This window comes from Notolepis coatsorum (assembly GCF_963971535.1).
Source record: "Notolepis coatsorum genome assembly, chromosome: 17".
Classification (NCBI taxonomy): Eukaryota; Metazoa; Chordata; class Actinopteri; order Aulopiformes; family Paralepididae; genus Notolepis; species Notolepis coatsorum.
The window spans coordinates 75,409,131-75,421,731 of record NC_140181.1 but is presented as its reverse complement, the minus strand read 5'-3'; the positions used below and the strand labels follow the sequence as shown (position 1 = coordinate 75,421,731).

The 12,601-nt window shown below is 42.7% G+C and overlaps 1 protein-coding gene across 2 annotated transcripts in view; it reads left to right on the top strand.

Moving 5' to 3' along the window:
- The window catches only part of LOC311243412 (putative helicase mov-10-B.1), a 94,576-nt gene that overhangs the window by 31,290 nt on the left and 50,685 nt on the right, over positions 1-12,601 (top strand). For both annotated transcript variants that reach the window (XM_084332642.1, XM_084332641.1), the window contains exons 10-11: positions 5,024-5,118; positions 7,478-7,576. In XM_084332642.1, coding sequence (XP_084188768.1) covers positions 5,024-5,118; positions 7,478-7,576 — 194 coding nt within the window. The remainder of the gene's footprint in view (positions 1-5,023; positions 5,119-7,477; positions 7,577-12,601) is intronic.

The following is a 12,601-nucleotide window of genomic DNA, read 5'->3' as shown; positions in this document are numbered from 1 at the left end:
CCTGTAAATCATCTGCCCTTTGTTCATTTGCTTAGATTCTTTGTACACTTGATCTCAGGAACGTTTGGTCAATGTTAGCATGGTGTTATTCACCATCAAAGATGGGGGGGAATCCTTTGGTTCATTACAATTTACTCAAGCATAGTAACAGACACAATATTTCTGATACTGGGAATACATTCCCTGAGGTCCATAGATATAGAACATGCAAAAAAGATAATTAGCTCAAATCAAGGCTATACGGACATAAAACCACCTACCACCTACCTAACCATGCCAAAAACACTGTCCTTAGATGTACCACCGTTACCTGTATGACCGTTACCTGTATAACCGCATTGAATATTAAAGGCAACCAACTTGTGTTCAGCTTTTCGTTCAGCGTTTCTCTGATTGGCCACACGGCCAATCAATCAATCCACTAGCACATGCCCTTGCGGCAAGAGAGACGCGGCAGGAGCGCTGGTCGAACCAGCGGTGTTCTGTTGTGTGACTGTACTACAGTAGGGCGGGCCATACTTCAATGCCATACTTCAAAAAAATTTCTAATCGGATAACTCCTACCTACATTGTTTTGGATTTCAAAATGGCCGATTTGACCATTTTTCACCCCTTGGCCATACATGGATGCCAACATGAATCTGAAGGAAATCATAACATGCAAGGTGTCTAAATGATGTGTTTCTTAATGGGGAATTCAAATATGAGTTCATTTTTGGGATAGAATAACTCTAACCTACATAATTTTGGATTTCAAAATGACCGATTTTACCATTTTTCACCCCTTGGCCATACATGGATGCCAACATGAATCTGAAGGAAATCCTAACATGCAAGGTGTCTAAATGATGTGTTTCTTAATGGGGAATTCAAATATGAGGTCATTTTTGGGATAGGATAACTCTAACCTGCATAATTTTGGATTTCAAAATGGCCGATTTTACCATTTTTCACCCCTTGGCCATACATGGATGCCAACATGAATCTGAACATTAACTGTTGCTGCAGCAAAGACAAAAAGATTCCTGTGAAAGATATTGCCTACATCAAGGGACAGAGGGAAAAGGTTGGAAGTAAAGGACCACACCAAATGGCTGGAGCTGATCTGCCTGAGCACAAGAGACAGGTGAAAACATTGGAAAGGCAGGGGATGGAAAAGAAGGCAGAGAAAAGGAGAAGGGGCAAAGAAGAAAGCTTTGCAGCAGCAGACAAGGTTGCCAGGAAGGATTTTGAGAGCTTCCTTACAGTCCCTGAAGTTGAGCTCATTCCTGAAACTGACCCTGCAGCTTCAGCAAAGCTACGGAAAAACTATGATGAGATTCCAAACATCGCCCTTGCTAGTGTAAGGTATGGCATAGGTCTAAGGCCAACTGCAGCTATAGCAACTGCAGCTCTGATTGATGCAGGACTCATCTTAGAAGATGACACAAGTAAAGTGATTGATAAGAACAAGGTTAAGAGAGCACAAGAAAAGTTGATGCAAGAGCTGGGGGAAGAGTTTGAGGAGAAGTGCAGGGAGGAGGGGGGGATCTCCTGTATCCTCTTTGATGGGCGGATTGACATGACCAATGTGATGATGGAAGCTGAGGGCAGTGACCAATCTTTTCCTGCAAAGATCAAGGAAGAACACTATAGTGTTGCTAGTGAGCCTGGCAGCAACTATCTGTTCCACTTTACACCAGAGAAAGCAACTAAAGAGGAGTCCCATGCAGAGAAGATTGCTAAGGTCCTGTTTGCCTGGCTGAAAGAGAGAGGTTCTGATAAGACCTTGTGGGCCATTGGAGGAGACTCGACCAATGTCAACACTGGAGTGAAGGCAGGTGTAATGCGGAAGCTGGAGCTGCACCTGGGGAGAAAGCTGGTCTGGTTGGTGTGCAACCTGCACACTGGTGAACTTCCACTGCGCCGTCTCATTGTTGAAGTTGATGGGGCTACTCTGTCAGACAACAAATTCTCTGGGCCAATAGGACAGCTCCTTGATTCTGTTACAGACTTGGAGATCAATCCTAACTTCACCAGGATCTTTCTTGGCCCTCCGCTGATCAAGCTGCCTGAGAAGATCATTCAAGATCTCTCAACTGATCAACACTATGGCTATAAGCTGGTCTGTGCAATCAGGGATGGAGTGCTTTCTGCAAGGCTGGCTCTGCTGGAGATTGGACCGGTAAACCACAGCCGCTGGCTCACCACAGCAAACAGACTCCTCAGGCTCTGGGTGTCAAAGCATCAACTTAAAAGAAAGAACCTGAATAATCTACAATGCATTGTGGAATTCATCATTGGAGTGTATTATCCATGTTGGTTCAACATGAAGGTCAAGCACTCCTGGATCGAAGGGCCTAGGCACATCCTGTTTCAGCTGGACTGCCTCAAGTCTCAGAGGAAGGAGGTGCTGGATGTTGTGATGCCAACTGTGAGAAGATCTGCTTGGTATGCCCACAGTGAAGCCATCCTCCAAACACTGCTGTGCTCTGAGGATCAAAAAGAGAGAATTGAGGGGGTGGAGAGAATCCTGGCCATCAGGGGAGAGGGGGATCCAGACACTCAGCTGGGAGACTCCTGTGTCAGGATCAGAAGAACACCTCACATCAATAGTGACGCTTCCAGCATTGGTGGCTTAATCAGCTGGTCAGAAGATGTGTCAGAGCCACCTCTCACCTGCTCCCTAAGCACCTCCGAGGTGAAGAACTTCATCAACACCCCCATGGAGGTTCTCGACTGGCCTTGCCACACACAAAGCATCGAGAGGGTTGTTAAAATGGTGACTGAGGCCTCTGCTAAGTACTTTTCATAAGAAAAAAGGAATGGAGGGATCAGGGCTCAGGAGACCAGCAGGAGGCTGATGTCCAAGAATGAATCCAAGCAGGACTTGTGCAACCTGATCAAATTTAAGAAGATAGATGATTGATGGAGCCCCATGGATTTTCTCAATAGGCTACATTGAGACGTTTGTTAAAATGGTTACAGAGGTTTCTGCTGAGTAGTTCTGGAAAGAGCTCACCTATTTATGGCTGACGTTGACTTTAAGTTTGTGTTTGTAGGTTGGTGGCTAAAGCAGTACAGTAGGAGATCTTGCCATCCAAGAATGAGTCCAATCAAGATATTGGAACCTGGCAAAGTTCAAGAAGTCAGGAAATCGAGATTTAGCACTTAGGTGTTTGTGTGCATTACAAATACAATTTATTATTGTTAGTATTATTATTATTGATCTTTGGAGTTGTATCCAGTTATATACAGTTCACTTGTTAATAAATTTGATGGCTTTGTCATTATAAATGATTTCCCATATATTTTTTATCTTTGCAATTTTGTAATACAATACCAATGGGTTCAAATGGTAAAATCAGCCATTTTGAAATCCAAGATTATGCAGGTTATATTTATCCTATCCCAAAAATGACCTCATATTTGAATTCCCCATTAAGAAACACATCATTTAGACATATTGCATGTTAGGAATTCCTTCAGATTCATGTTATCATCCATGTATGGCCAAGGGGTGAAAAATGGTAAAATCGGCCATTTTGAAATCCAAAATGATGTAGGTTAGAGTTATCCTATCCCAAAAATGAACTCATATTTGAATTCCCCATTAAGAAACACATCATTTAGACACCTTGCATGTTAGGATTTCCTTAAGATTCATGTTGGCATCCATGTATGGCCAAGGGGTGAAAAATGGTCAAATCGGCCATTTTGAAATCCAAAACAATGTAGGTAGGAGTTATCCGATTGTAAAAATAATCCCATATTTGAATTCCCCACAAAAAAACACGTATTTTAGACACCCCACTCGATTGATTTTCCAAAAAAAAAAAGTATGGCCCGCCCTAGTACTACAGCGGTGTTCTGTTGTGTGACTGTACTAAACTCTTCCACCACATGACCGACATTTGACATACAGTACACCTCCTATCTATGTTGGGATTATGTTTGGTCATGACAAAACAATAAAAATCGCTACTGTTAGTAATGCTGCCACCACCCACTTCAATGACAGAGCTCTCATATTTGCGAATGCATAAACTATATCTTAAATTATGGCGATGTGTCTAATATGGCTGTCGCGAAGTCATTGATAAGCGACAGCCATATTAGACACATAGCCATAATTTAAGATATAGTTTATGCATTCGCAAAATATGAGAGCGCGCCGCTGTCATTGAAGGGCTTCCTACAACAGAGCACCGCCGCTGCTGCTGCTGAAGCTGTATCAAGCCGGCGGCGGCGCACGAAAGCCGGGGATAAACCACCGCGTCGCCCCGCTGGCACTTCAGGCTCAGCAGCCTCCACGGGCGAAATAACATATAACGTTACAGTTCCACACTGATGTACAGTGAGTGTCTAATATGGCTGTCGCGAAGTCATGCCTCTCCCTCTGACAATATCATAATGATGTGTTTTCTATATTATATCCACAATCATTAATCTAAAAAATTGTATGGGCTTTGATTAAACATGTAACCTACACCTACTGTAACTTACTGTACCTCTGCTTCCTACAGCACAGCAGGTAATGGCGTTAATCAATGGAACGCGAAACATAATAACGTTACGCTTTCTAGTTCAGCGCATTTCATAACTGTATGGGCTTTGTTTATACACGAGTGAATCTGGTAGTTGGTTGTTAAAAACGCGAAACATAATAACGTTACGCTTTCTAGTTCAGCGCATTTCATAACTGTATGGGCTTTGTTTATACACAAGTGAATCTGGTAGTTGGTTGTTAAAAACGCGAAACATAATAACGTTACGCTTTCTAGTTCAGCGCATTTCATAACTGTATGGGCTTTGTTTATACACGAGTGAAACAGCAGCCCAACACAAGTGCGTTGGAACAGCAGCCCATGGTACACAAGTTGGTTGCCCGCGCTGCCGCTCGCTTGCGCTCCTTGGATTTCATTTGGGATGTGGGACGACTGCGCTTGCCTGCGCGTGGGGGCGGGGGGGCGCGGCCAATCAGAGAAAAGCCGAACACAAGTTGGTTTCCTTTAATATTCATGCGTCCTGTCTGCCTCCTTAGGTTGGTGACCGGAGGACTTTGTGATCGCTATACTCACATATTTATAGATGAGGCAGGACACGCTAAGGAGACAGAGTCCATCATCCCTCTGGCAGGTAATAATCAAGATCACTTTGTTTCCTGCAGTATACCAGATATTCCACCTTAAAGGAGCTGTAAGTGGCAAATGGTAAATGGTAAATGGCTGCATGTATATAGTGCTTTTATCCAAAGCGCTTTACAATTTGTTCCTCACATTTTTACCCATTCACTCACACATTCACACACCGACAGCGGAGGCAACCATGCAAGGTGCCAACCTGCTCGTCTGGAGCAATTACGGGTTAAGTGTCTTGCTCAAGGACACTTCGACACGCTGCCTGGGAGGAGCGGGAATCGAACCGGGAACCTCCGGATTACCAGGCGACTGCTCTACCTCCCCGAGCCACTGTCGCCCCATTGTGGTATTTTCTTTGTTAAAACAAGTGGTCTACATGTTAAGATAATAGCTCTACATTGTGCATCCCGACAGCCATCACCGATATAGAGTGGTTGGTCAGTAACGTGGGTCTTCCAGTCCCTCCTGCTCTGCAGTAAACACAAAATACATTTGCTGGCATCCCGTTCTCACTTTATCCAATCAGGAGAGAGGACTCCACACTGCAAAAAAAATTCTGACAAAAAGAAGAAATTAAATCAAATATGTTGCTTGAAACAAGTACAATTATCTGCCAGCAGATTTGGCTAAGAGGCAAGATTTCTTGAAATAAGTAAAAAAAGAAAAGAAAAAATAGGGTTCTCTCTCCTGATTGGATGAAGTGGGAACGGGATACCAGAACATTTATTTGTGTGGAGGGACTGGGAGACCAATGTTTACTGGCCAAACATGCTATATCAGTGATGGCTGTCAGAATGTAGAGCTATTTAACACTTATTTTAACAAACAAGAAAAAGGTACATACATTTACATTTAGTCATTTAGCCGACGCTTTTATCCAAAGCGACTTACAAGTTCTGTACGAAAAGACAGCAAGAAGGGTACAACTCTATCAGCTGAGTAACAATGTTTATCAAAGTGTTGCGTGTTACAGTGTAGGTTAGTTTATTAGGACAAGTGCATGACAGTAAGGTTAGTCAGGTTTTTTTTTTTTTTTTTCATTTCAGATAATGGTTGAAGAAGTGAGTCTATAGTCGACGGCGAAAGATTGGACGGGATTCGGCTGTCCTAACTGGGATGGGTAGTTCATTCCACCATTGTGGGGCAAGGACTGAGAATAGGCGGCTTCTCTTTGATGACCCTCCGGGAGCTTGGATAGGAGTAGGTCTGAGGCGGCCAGAAGATGCAGAGTGTAGGGGTCTTGAGGGTGTGTAGTTAGAGACCATTGACCGGAGGTAGGCGGGAGCGGTTCCCTTTGCCGCACGGTATGCTAGGTCGAGGGCCTTGAAGCGGATACGTGCAGCAATGGGGAGCCAGTGCAGGTCCCTAAGAAGTGGTATTTAAATGAGTACAATTTTGACCTTTTACCGATAAGCTAGCATAAAATGGTACCTACAGTACAACATCATCAAGTCTTCTTTCCAGTTGGGGTTGGGAGGTACTTCAGACTACTATCATACTGTCTTTATACCTGTATCATTGTACATATTATACTACAAGTCTGTACATCCATCTGATTAGCACTACATTACATTTACATTTAGTCATTTAGCTGACACTTTTATCCAAAGCGACTTACAAGTTCTGTATGACAAGTCATCAGGAAGGGTACAGCTCCATCAGCTGAGTAACCATGTTCATTAAAGTGTTGAGTGCTACAGTGTAGGTTAGTTAGGACAAGTGCACGACAATAAGATTAGTTAGGGTTAGATTTTTGTATTTTTCTTTATTTTATTTTTATTTATTTTTTTATTTAATTTAAAAAAACAATTGTGAAGGGAGTAGGGAGGAAGCGAGGTAGTAGAGAAATAGCAGAGTGGGAGGGAAAGGAAAAGTTTCCAGAGTGGAGTGAAAGATAGGATTATGGTGTACTTAGCAGCAATAGGTGGATCCCTCAGCAACTCCAGGAAAACTCCTCTTTGTCCCTCGACGCTTCGCTGACGCTAAGTGTCAGCTAAATGACTAAATGTAAATGTAATGTAGTGCTAATCAGATGGATGTACAGACTTGTAGTATAATATGTACAATGATACAGGTATAAAGACAGTATGATAGTAGTCATAACAATAAGAGTAGGATATATACAGATACAGTACACTGTATATCTAGTATCTAAAGATATGCAAAAGGATTGTGTGCAGGTAAATACAGACAGGTGTGGATAGATATGTGATGAGAATAAATATATATATATACGGTATATACAGCATTATTGTACATGCTATGATACAGAGCTATGGGTTATATGCAGGTGTATATAGAAGTATATAGAGGGGTATGTAGTCTAATGTGTAACTTTCTCTGTGTTCTGTCCACAGGTCTTCTCAACCCAGAGACGGGTCAGGTGGTGCTGGCTGGTGACCCAAAACAACTAGGCCCCATAGTCCTTTCCCAGCGGGCATGGGAGCAGGGCCTGGGTGTGTGTTTGATGATAATATCAATTGACCCATCTCAAACACCCATCCTCTTTTCTTCATCCTACAATCACCAGGGAAGCAACGGTCATGATTGGAGGATTAGGAAAAGAGGGTGTGGCTTGAGATAGGTCAATTATGCACTACTACATTGTGTGGTATTCGGCGGCACTGTTGATTTTCCAGCAGTATTCGTCATCGGCTACTTGCTATGGTGGTGATATCATGAAGTATTTTTGTCATGCAGCAACACAAACAGGAACACACACACACATGCACTGGGTCGCCGATGAAATGCCTCTCTGCGCTTGACCCCCAAGGGCAGCCAGGAGCAGACACGGGCTGCTGTCTGCCTTTGTCAGGGACGTGACAGCATTAGCGATCTGTTCTGCACGTTTTTCTATTGGGTTTATCTCTTTTTTTGTGGGGGAAACCCTTGCGAGAACATACAAACTCCACACAGAAAGGCTTGGGGTACCTGGTGTAGTGATAATTCCGAGATTTTAACCTTTGTGTCATGTTTGTTTCTCCCCCCTTACTTTGGTGCTCCCGGTCAATTCTGACCATCCTGTTTCAACTGCTCTTACATTAATTTAACACAAAAACCATTGATCATCACCACATTTGATTTAACTCCCTTTTAAGCTGTAAACAATGTCTCAGACTACTGGTTTACATGAATAACTGCAGTGAATATACAATGAATAGACACAGAAATTGGAGGAAGAGTCTCCTCTTGAAACATTTCCCCTGATTCCAGGCTGGGTCGATCGGCGTGCTGTGCTGACAGCAGTGTCTTTGTGTAGTGTGCTCATCAGGATGACATTCTTATTCTTCTTGGGCAAATATGACACAAGACTGTGTGTGTCAGTGAAAGCTCATTTCGATGAGAGTGCCTCTCTCCCTCTGGTCGACACCAGTGCAGGGGGAAGTTGAGGCTTGTTCTTCCTCACTGTCCCCACCGCGTCAACATTTTAGGCAACCAACTTGTGTTCAGCGTTTCTCTGATTGGCCACGACGCCCATGTGACCGCGGCAGCGCGAGAGAGCGGCAGTGCGGAAATAGGCTGCATTCTATTGCCATGCTCGGCGACAAACTCTAACCTTAACCAACTCCGAAACAACGCCTAAACTTAACCCTTCTAACCTTAACCAACTCCGAAACAATGCCTAAACTTAACCCTAACCTTAAAGGACGACTCCACTTTCTTTGGAAATTAGCTTATTTAACATCTTCCCTGGAGTTAGACAAGAAGATGCATACCTTTTTTGTCTCTATGCGTGCATTTTAGCTTTGGGAATAGACCAGTGGCGTCATTTCAGTAAAAGGCAAGGTATGGCGAGAGGGGGGGGGGGGGGGGGGGGGTGAAGGGGGGGGGGGGGGGGGGGGGGGGGGTGAAGGGGGTGTTTCCCCCCCTTGGTGGATTTTTTTTGTCAAATCAGTTGTGCAATAGTCACTTTTGGTGAGTTGTTTCTATACAATTCAGTTATATGACATTTAGGTATGACACAGGACTACACAAGCATTTTTAGTATAGAAATGTGTCAACAGACTAAAGCAGGGAACCACAATATTTTGCATACGAATTATGCAGAATGTAATATCATAACTGTCTATTATTTTTCTTGCAATTGAGCCAATTTTCCTTAGGTACGGTTTTGAGGTGTGTGTTCAACAGAATGTAGTATCAAAAACACATTTACAAAAAGTATGGGTTACTGAATGCTGAACTGCACTGTTATAATCACTAAGCCAGACCTTACCTGTGTCCCTGTATCACTTGTCTCTGCTGCCCTTTGATAAAAAACGTCCCTATGTCCATTTTCCTTTTTTTGGGCATATTTCAGTTAGTCACAGTAAAAGTCACCTAGTAAAAGTGAGATAATTGACAATATCAAAACATGCTAGGGCTGTACCGAATAGTTCGAAGCTTCGTTCATAATGTTGACATTCGAATTCTAAATCAACATAAAAAATTGTAAATAATTGGATGGATTATCCAAGGGGGGGGCCCAGGGGGGGGAGCGAGCGAGAGCATATATGTATAGGGTATTAGATAGCAAGTATTAGGTGTATACCTTGTATATTACATTTATTTAAATGGTTTTAACTGTTAATTAATGCTTGTATATCTAATTTTATGTTGTCATGTTTATGTTTATGTGTTTGTTTAAAAAATAATAAAAAAAAATATTAAAAAAAAAAAATTAAATCATTTTTTTTTTTTTTTTTTTTTTTTACATTTTTACATTTTTATTTGCCAAGGTATGGCGAGTGCCATACCTTGCCATACCAAATTGACGCCCCTGGAATAGACGCTCCGTTAGCATAGCTTAGCTTCATCACTGGAAGTGAGGCAGGACAGTAGCCTTACAGTGCCTTACAGTGTATTGCAAGGTCTGACATTGACCAAACTTGATATGCATGACCTTGGTGGGCTCTAGGTCAACTCCTGAAAAGGGGGTCAATGTCAGACCTTGCAATCAAAAGTTAGGGGGCGCACTGAAATTATGGCAAGGGTTATTAGCCCCCTAACTTTGATTGCAAAGTCTGACATTGACCCCCTTTTCAGGAGTTGACCTAGAGCCCACCAAGGTCATGCATATCAAGTTTGGTCAATGTCAGACCTTGCAATACACTGTAAGGCACTAGGCTACTGTCCTGCCTCACTTCCAGTGATGAAGCTAAGCTATGCTAACGGAGCGTCTATTCCCAAAGCTAAAATGCACGCACAGAGACAAAAAAGGTATGCATCTTCTTGTCTAACTCCAGGGAAGATGTTAAATAAGCTAATTTCCAAAAAAAGTGGAGTCGTCCTTTAACCAACTCCAAAACAATGCCTAAACTTAACCATAACCTTAACCAACTCCGAAAGAATATTGCCATGCTCTAAGACAAACTCTAACCTTAACCAACTCCGAAACAGCGCCTAAACGTAACCCTTCTAACCTTAACCAACTCCGAAACAATGCCTAAACTTAACCCTAACCATAACCAACTCCGAAACAATGCCTAAACTTAACCGGCGAAAGAATGCACGTTAAAAAAACCAGTTGAGCTAACCGTCGATGTTAAAAGAGGGGGAATTACGGCTGCATAATGCCGCGGCAGAGCTCCGCGGCAGAGCAGCCTAAAATGATTAAGCGTCCCCACCATGGTGAGCTTTCTTTTCAGCAGCTCCTGACCAAGCCCATGTGATGTGAAAAAGTGATCACATGTGATATTATGCCCCTTGAGACTGGCTGTCCAACACAACACGCATTCCCTGTTTCTTTCCCCCTGGCCTTCCAGTAACAGGTTTCCCCATGTAAACCTGCATATTCCAGGCATAGCTGCTCCTGGCATCACATGCTGCCCAGATCCTGATCCCATACTTGCCTGGTTTGCTTGGGATGTACTGTTTGAACGGTCAGCGACCTCTTAAAGGGACCAGGCGCTCGTCCGCTGTCACCTCAGGGCCTGGGCCCTCATTTATCAAAAATCCTTAGAAAGTGTTCTATTTTCATACGTAAGCACAGAATTTAGAATGTGTGCACGCACAAAAAAAACTGGATTTATCACACACCTACGCACACCTGTCTTGATAAATATGACTTTGATCCTACGCTGGAGCTCGTGCACTGTTTTAAGTATTTGCATACCAGAACCGCCCCGATTAACCATATACGGTAATGGAACACCCCCATGAAATGTGGAAAAGTGGACTAACCCGAGCGAACTCTGAGAGACTTCACTGAGAGCGAGATTGATCACTGAGGTCCAACCAACAAATTGAACGTATACAGCATTTCCCGTTGTGAACAATCTTATTTGGAAACATGACACACAGAATAATAGTATTTAGCGTTTTATTTTAAACAATATTTAATCGTATGATTATAGATATTTTTAGAGAATAAATAAATCCAATGAAGTTGCCAAGTTCACAGACAACTCCGCTGAGGAGGAGGGAGCGTGCAGACTATCTTCGGTGCGCCGGGAGCCAAGGATGTTGACTGACCCAGTCCTGCTACAGAACCAGCACATTGACAGAAATAAATGACAAGCTGACCTGACATTAAGCACTGTAAAGACTGAAATTAAATCAATTTCAGCAGGCCAACTCTGCGCTCTACAATGCCTATTATGTGCGCTCGTCATGAGCCCGTGGTTCTGGTCAGAGTCATTATGGCTTCAGTGGATAACCCTGATCTGCATTTAAGTGATGTTTTAGATACCCCAGTAATAACATTACAATTGAATTAAATACAATTAGGCCTGAATGAGACTCCGGCCACCGGCACATTATCAGCCAAAATGAGCATCGCAGATTATCTGTACATTGACCGAGTGGAATCCTGTTCACATTACTGGATTTGTTTATTGATGGAGCAAACTCTGAGAGATTGTTCACAGAGGCGCTGCCGAACCAAGATATAATATGATGTGTATAATATAATGTGTGTAGAGGCATATGATACAATCTATTTTGTTGTTGGTATTAGGTAGCCTATATGAATGACATATAATAGCAGCCAGCCCATAGCCTACATTATGCAACAGTAACTTGTGCATATATAATAACACACAGCCCTGCGAAGACTGCATACAGTAAACTAACTTGATCATTAATCTAGCTGTTGTATCTTTACGCTTATGAAAACATTAAATAATATGTATAGGCTATAGGCCGTCGCTTTAGCCTATATTCTCAAATTGCATTTAATGGCTATCCTACTCGAGTCCTCGATATCCTCGCGGACGGACCAGTATACCTTTATATCATATCATATTCATATTCATATCATAGTTTACTCTATCAGCCTACCAGCATGTAATACGTTCTTTGTTAGAACTCAACTCGTTATTATTTTGCGCATAGATTGCAGAAATACGGGAACGTTTTGATTTAGGCTTTGACATTGTAAAACTAAATAAGTGAAATTCTGTAAGCAGAATACAAGTCATGATATCACCCACACGATATATGCTCTGTGTCCAGAGCGCCTGTTATTTTTCTACAACGGAGTTCGGCGATTTGCGAATCTG